General features: G+C 40.8%; 1 protein-coding gene across 1 annotated transcript; it reads left to right on the forward strand.

The window, feature by feature from the left end:
* The first annotated feature begins 4,405 nt into the window (after positions 1-4,405).
* rbm4.3 (RNA binding motif protein 4.3) lies at positions 4,406-7,562 on the forward strand. Its single transcript, XM_046851541.1, is given in 5 exon segments — positions 4,406-4,483; positions 5,366-5,809; positions 5,947-6,416; positions 6,418-6,606; positions 6,899-7,562. Coding segments are annotated over 4 exon segments (1,074 nt in total). The 5' UTR covers positions 4,406-4,483; positions 5,366-5,400; the 3' UTR covers positions 6,905-7,562.
* The last annotated feature ends 336 nt before the right edge of the window (positions 7,563-7,898 follow it).

Raw genomic sequence — 7,898 nt, forward strand, 5'->3', positions numbered from 1 at the left:
CCCGAACCATCTAGAGACGTACCAGTGCCAATTGGATCCTGCTACATGTGTGGTTTTGACATTGGACCTCCTGGAGTGTTTAAAGGCTCTGGCATGGAGAAGCTGATGCTGGATCTGTGATGATCACAAATGTTGAACTCATAAAACTAGGAGCTTCTAACCATATAGACTGTATAAGACTGTAGAAAGAACATTACTTATAATCTTATACTCCAGTACTCATGCTAGTTCTCACTCTCCAGTGTTCTGTATTGTTGAAAGATTTATGATCACACTCTTGATGTCACCCAAATGAGAAGGGGTTCCCCTTTTGAGTCTGGTTCCTCTCAAGGTTTCTTCCTCATTACATCTAAGGGATTTTTCCTTCAGGGATAAATGCACACAGTTCACCTAGACTGTTGATTTCTGTAAAGCTGCTTTGAGACAATGTCTGTTGTGAAAATCGGTATAGAAATAAACTTGACTTGACTTAATGTTATCTACACTTTTAGAAAAAAAAACCCTTTAGAGGGTTATTTTGTTGTAGGTTTCTTAACAAAACTGTTAAAGGTTATCCAAAAGTATAACTGATAAAATCTTAAGGGTTCTAGATTTTAGTTACTCCCTACCCTTTCAATTGTGCAAAATATAAGAGCTCCTGCAGATTTGAAAAGCTGAAACACAACCTGACTTCTCACCACACCCATCCTCCTCCCTTGCTCACACCATCAGCTTAACTCCCCTGCTGGCCTCCTCCCTCCTCAAGGGATACCTGTCGATTTTCAGGCTTAATTAAGCATTCTGTTAATCAGCTGAGTCTTGCTTCAGAAACATTTTAACAAGTCACTTGGCCTTTAACAGTGTCAAAGAAACAAACATTAGCTATGGACTAAACAGCAACCTAGCTGTATACCGATTGCTCTGGCTTCCTCATTTGACACAGACCCTGAACATCTGAACAGCACAGGATGTTTTAGGTCCACATTAATTATCCCTTAGCTTCAACAGACCAGAATATCTAAGCTTTCTGATCTGGATTCTCTTGTATGTAAATAAACAATTTTCTTCTCTTAGTAATGCAGGAATATCTCCCTTCGGATTTCCTCTCCGAGGGAATTAAAAATGTTCAACCTACTATAATCAGTGTTGTTCTAAAGCTACTTTAGCATATCCACCACACTAAAGGCTTGACTACAGAACATCTTCTGGAAAACAATACAAGGCAATACTACTGGGTACAAGGTCAGTCTCATCCTGCAAGTGACTACAATACTACAAAATAAATACTTGCATATTAAGCTGTTAAGTGTCTAAATTTATACAATTTTAATTTCAGATCTAAATGTGACAATATTTGGTGGCCCATTGTTTTAAATATTAAACATCTGAAAAAAAGGTTGTTAGTAGCTTCCTGTTGTGTTTGTGTCGGCGTTAACATTTTTACAGTTTTGTTTTTTCTCTCTCATCACTTTCCATCAGCTCTGTTTCTCCTCTTTTTTCTTTTGGAAATGGGTTTTATTTCCTGTTTTAAAGCAGTGAGTGGAGGCCATTTCCATCAGAACTACGAACACACACTACAGTAACCACATTAAGGTACCTAATTTCTCTGCTATGGCTATGGTAATTTTATCTGTAAGAAGTGTAAGTTAGTTTGCTCTTTGACGGAGAAGATCCTAGCATTAGAGTAGCGCATCCAGAGTCTAGAAAGAATTAGTGAGTGGGAGAGCTGTCTAGATTCTGCAGGGAAAAGTCTGGATGCCCTAGGTGGAGTTAGCATTGCCTTGACACTGGCATTAGAGCCCTCGCAGCAGGCAAGTGGGTGACGACTTGGCGGCATACACGCAAAGTCAAAGCTAACGCTAAGGCTCGCCCACTGGAGCACCATTCCTCTCCGCTTCACGTGTCCAACAAGTTTGCTCTCCTCAGTGAAGCACCTGCTGAGAAACATGAAAGAGCTCTGGTTATAGGAGACTCTATTCTAAAGCATGTGAAATACTCTAGACCTTTTAGGGTACCAGCAGCGGTCATGTGTATACCGGGAGCCAGGGCGCCGGACATAGCAGGTCAGCGTAGGTTTTTAGGAAAGCATAGGTTCTTCAAGATAGTTTAATTAAATAGGACTGAATGCACATCCAGCACCTCTGATTTAAAGATATAATTGTTAAATATTAGATCTCTCACGTCAAAAGTGCTGACTATAAACTAAATTATTACCGACCAGGAGTTGAGCATAATGTTTGACAGAAACGTGGATTAAACCGATTGAATATATAGCATAAAATAAAGCCAGTCCTCCTGGACATAGTTACATACCCCAGCCCCGACTAAATGGCAGAGGACGTGGAGTCGCAGCTATTTATAATAAGAATCTAAGCATCACACAAAAAACTAAACACAAATGTAAAACATTTAAAGTTCTTTACACCCAAATAAAATATTTAGTGTTTATATTGTTTATAGACCCCTAGGGCTGATTTTCTCATAGAATTTGCAGATTTCATTACAAATTTAGCTACTTCTTTAGACAAAGCATTAATTGTTGGTGACTTTTATATTCATTTTGGTAATCAGGAAGACTCCTTAAGAGCAGCAGTTGTGTCCATTCTAGATTTGGTTGGAATAATTAGAATGTTAAAGGACCCACTCATAATGGTGGACACACTTTTTATTTTATATTAACATTTGGATTCAATATAAAAAATATAATCATAATTCCACAGTCTGAAGCCGTTTTAGATCATTACCTTTTCTCTTTTAAAATCTGACTCGTCAATGCGTTAGTACCTCATCACCTTACCGTGTTAAGCGTACAATACATGTCAAATACAGCAGCGAGATTTATCAATAATCTTCCGGAACTGTCGATATTAATTATATCTCCACCTGACCCCACAGAGCTCGACTAGGCCACTGAATGCCTAGAATCAACGTTCCATTATACTCTGGGGGAAAAAAAAAAGCTGGTGGTATAATAATCATACATGCACCATAAAAAAGAGCCTTCTGAATTTTAGAAAATCTATTAGTGCTGCTAGATCAGCATATTTCTCCACCCTCATAGAAAATAACAAGCATAATCCTAGATTTCTATTCAGCACGGTAGCAAAACGAACAGGAAAATAATCACTGCACCAACATGCACACCATCAACAGGTAGTAATGATTTCATTAACTTTTTTTTTATAATAAAGTTGCAAACATCAGAAAAAAAATCCAGACGATTAATATAAATCCAAACTATTTTACAAATAACCCTGTAGACAGCAGTGTAATTCTAACTGACAATAAATTGCAAAGTTTTACCTCTGTTCAAGAGAATGACAATTTATTTCCTAATGAAAATCCTCAACTTGCATTCTCGATTCCTTGCCTGCAAGTTTCTTCAAACAGACAATTCCAGAAGTAATTGAACCTGTTTTAAAGATAATAAAATCTTCCATCAGCACTCTACCTAAATCCTTAAAACTAGCAGTTATCAACCCTCTAATTAAGAAACCTGACTTAGATCCTTGTCAGCTGTCTAACAATAATATCAAATCAAAAATCTCCATGATTTTAGAAAAGGTTGTAGCACAGCAGTTATGCTCACATCTACTTAGGAATAACATTTTTTAAATATCAGTCAGGATTTAGGCCTCATCATAGCACAGAGACAGCACTAGTTAAAGTGATTAATGATCTGTTATTGGCCTCTGATCAGGGTTTTGTCTCTTTACTTGTTTTGCTCGACCTTAGGGCAGCTTTCGACACCATTGATTACACTATACTGCTTGCTAGACTAGAGAACGTGGTTGGAATAAAGAGAACAGCTCTCTCCTGGCTCAGATATTATTTGACTGATTGCTTGATTTTTAAAAGGTGAGTTCTCCACACTCTCTGAGGTAAAGTTTGGTGTTCCGCAAGGATCTGTCTTAGGCCCACTGCTTTTTTCTTTATATATGCTGCCTCTGGGTGAAATTATACTTTAACACGGTATTCACTTCCATTGTTTTGCTGATGATACACAGCTGTATATTTCAGCAAAGCCAGATGTGAGAGATTTAACAATGTTGAGGAGTGTGTAAAGGACATTAGACAGGGTGTATGACAAAGAAAATTAAGTTTATTCAAAGATAAGATGCTGCACGAGATATTTAGAATGACAGAGAAATATAAACTATTAGGGTTAAAAGATATGGGCAGACACAGCTTTTTCTAGTAATTTTAAATGGGAAACTATTGATTAGACTTTTTTATTGAAAAGTAATTGACATTGAAATTATACACATATTGTGACTATGCAAATGAGCGCATCCTTGCGTTCAATTGAAATTTAAATTCTTTCATTAACCCATACTAACGTACTAAATAGTACAGTATAGTAGGATGCACAATAGTACGGAAATATGTCTTGTGACGCCTGCTTCGCGCTGATTGGCTGAGCGTGTCAAGGGGTGGGGCTTCAAGCAGCAGATTTAAGAAGACAACTGTTCCTGTTTTCTCTCATTGTGGTGTTGAGGAAGTGGTAAGTTGTTTTGAAGTTGTTAGTCAATCGCGGGTGTTAATAATGCGATTATAAACAGTTGGTAATATTTTAGATGTTTTTTTCCGGAAATATGTCGGATTTTCAGTGTGTTTTTTTCAATCAATGTGTTTCAAACCACAGCAGGTTTCTATTTTGTAGCGTTAACTTTCGATATCGCTGCGTTAGCCGGAATGCTAACAATTATTGGTACCTGGTGTAAAATTCAGCGGAACCTCACTAGTTATTTAGTTTGGGTTATTAGATAGCTGCGTACACACCCACCGCTGGAAATGTACGTTTATCCAGTGAAGAGTGAAACAATCTGTGGTTGATCAGCCTTCACGCTGAATCCGGCGCCATTTTGAGGTCCTGCCTCGCGCTTTTCCGCCATTCATTGTACCAACCGTGTAAGCAAGCAAAAGTCCGGAGGCGCACAGAAATCTTACAGATATCATCTGAACTGTAATTATTACCCGTTAAGTCTTTCTTCAGCCTTTCATTATTGAACGTTTAGATCCTCGGTGCGACATTTATTATGAAATGGTGGCCCATTTGGTGAATTCTTATCAGCTTCCGCCAGATAAAGAAGGATCTAGAAGCAGTCGTTAATCCTGCACCAAGTGAGATTCAGCCCAGGGTTTATTACTTCGTTGTGCATTTTGTTTTTTTGCAAGTCCGCATTATTATTATCATTATTATTATACGTCAGTGTTCTATAGTGAATGTGCCTGAGGTCGTCTTAACTGCGTCTTGATGAACTTCTTACCTAACAACTCGTGAACTTCCGCCTAATAGGTCCTATTTGTTGCTACAACAGATTGTGTTCTGTCTGGATTATTTTCCTTCCTGTTAAGACCCTAATCGATTATCTGTTTGGTACAGTGTGTTTCAGGCTCTGCATTTTGACCACCCATACAATGGTGAAGATCTTTGTTGGGAATCTGCCGCCACAGGCAGAGAGCGAAGAAATCAAATCCCTGTTTGCTCAATATGGCACGGTCACCGAGTGTGCCATCATCAAGAACTTTGCCTTTGTCCATATGGACGACCGCAAGAACGCTACAAAGGCCATACGTAGCCTCCATTTGTACAAGCTACACGGCACCCCCATTAACGTCGAGGCCAGCCACGGTAAAAACCAGGGCCCCATCAAGCTGCATGTGGCCAACGTCGAAAAGGGTGTGGAGGACGAGCTCAGGGCTCTGTTTGAAGAATACGGAACAGTAACGGAGTGTTCCATCATCAAGAACTTTGCGTTTGTACACATGAACAACTCCGACGAGGCCATGGATGCCATCAAGGGTTTGGACAACACCGATTTCCAAGGTAAATAATGGTTCCCAGCACCTGGGTTGGTCTCTAGTTCCTGTGAGTATGTAATGAACCCCGGTTAAGTGGTGTTCTGACTTTTTTTTTTTTTTTTTTTTTTTTTTGTAAACGGTTTGGTTTTCTTTACTTTCCAGGCAAACGGATTCACGTCCAGGTCTCCAAAAGCAGACCGCGAGGAGAGGAGGAAGGTTACGGTCCTCCAGAAAGTGGGGGCTATTGGCCACCCCGTTTCCCCGGTGAACATCCGCAGCCGGGCCCTCCTGGGTTTGGCAGAGGCCGCTTTGGTCCTCCAGGTTACCCCCCTGCTCCTCCTCCACCCCCTCCCCCTCCACCACCCAGACGCCCCCCATTTCCTGGTGGTGGCTATGGTGGTGATCGTGATGGCAATGGGGTTGTGGATTATTATGAAAAATATCGAGCTCGCCCTTATGGCATGTCCTCTTACGAGGATCGTCGTATGGGCGGTATTCCACCACCCCCACCGCCCCCTTCAGGCATGATGAGAGAGCGCATGCCCCCTTCCAATATCGACCCGTACGATCGACGCCCTCTCCCACCCCCGCCGTCTTCGTTTTACCGCGATCGTAGTCCCATCGGAAGGGCACCGCCAGCCCCTCCAGCGTCTGCCGGAAATGGCTATTCATATGAGCGCTCCCGTTTATCGCCGCTGTCCATGTCTCGGAACCAAATGTACAATGCGCCTCGATCCAGGGACCCCTACAGTGAAAGGGTGCCTCCGCCACCACCTGCGCGCTATACATACTAAAGTGAATCTCTGCACTTGTGTACCCAAGGTGAGGCCTAAAGGGCTTAAAAGTATTTTCCTAAAGCAGATCCAGTCTTTCACTTAAAACCTGCGTTGCGTGCTGTTGATTGACGCGTAACGCGAGGGGAATGCATAATTTACAGCTGTATCAGTGATGAGTGCTAAAGTGAACTATGGTCTAGCTAAGACGCGTAAAGGTAAACTAAACCTGCGAAAAGGCAATATTGTACATAGACTTAAAAACACAGTGGACTTGATCAGTGCAGTATCATAAATGGCTCTCCTAGGCACTTGACTCATGTGGTTTGCTCTCTTTTCAGGTGTAATTTAATCGGCAAGATCGTCGTCGTTGTCTCCAGGTGCACATGACACGATTCGCCCCTCGTCTGACGGAGCGCGTTTCGTTTGCCTACGCCTCGCTTATCAGAAGAGTTCTAGTGCGGACTTCACGCTTTAAACTAAAATGATTTTTACCCGACTCAATTTCGTCCTTTTGCTCAAATTGTACCTTGCTCATTCTGTGCGGCTTGTTTTTTTTTTTTTTTTTTTTTTTTTTCTTTTTCTTTTTTTTTTTACTGTTTAGAGTTCAGTAGGTTATTGGACTGAAAGCATCAAGCAGATAAGCTAAAGATTATATTTTTTTTTTTAGCTCCTGTCAAGCCGATAACTCTTAAAGCTGTTTTGTTTAAACTTGTGTACATTTTGTGAAGTTTGTGAGATCAAAACGTTTGTTTTATTTGAAAACCTTTTTTGTTTCTTCAACCCTGTAACAGCGTTGGAACAGTGCCACGTCTTTAGACGTAATGGGTACACACGTGCGCCTTGCGATCTAAACTTTTTTTATAGATCAGCAATAACTGCGATTGCTGTTCAGTGGAGGTTTTTCCTTTTTAGATTGAAATTTAGTCAGAATGGCATCCCCTCTAATACGATGTACTCTTTTTAGGGATCGTTTCTTTTTTTAAATAAATGGTCTGACACTAATGCGTCGCTTTGTTTTATTTTTCTCATCCCTTTTTAAAACCACTTAAGTAAAAAAAAAAAAATCAATAATCCAGTGTGTCAGTTTGAAGATAAACGCGTCATTTGAGCGTGCGTGAGAAGCGCAACACCGTTGGAGCTTTCTGCTAGATGTCTAAGCGACGCAACATACTGCAATGGGAAAGACGTGTCAGTAATGACGACTTAAGCGATTCTCGCTGTCAGATTGTGCCCCTCGTATCCCCCCCCCCCTTCTAACACTTAAACCCCACTGTCTCCACATGCCTAACAACCATATCTAACATCGTCCCGTCCAAAGCCTGAAATCTGGTTAACTTC

This window comes from Silurus meridionalis, chromosome 6, assembly GCF_014805685.1.
Source record: "Silurus meridionalis isolate SWU-2019-XX chromosome 6, ASM1480568v1, whole genome shotgun sequence".
Lineage (NCBI taxonomy): Eukaryota > Metazoa > Chordata > Actinopteri > Siluriformes > Siluridae > Silurus > Silurus meridionalis.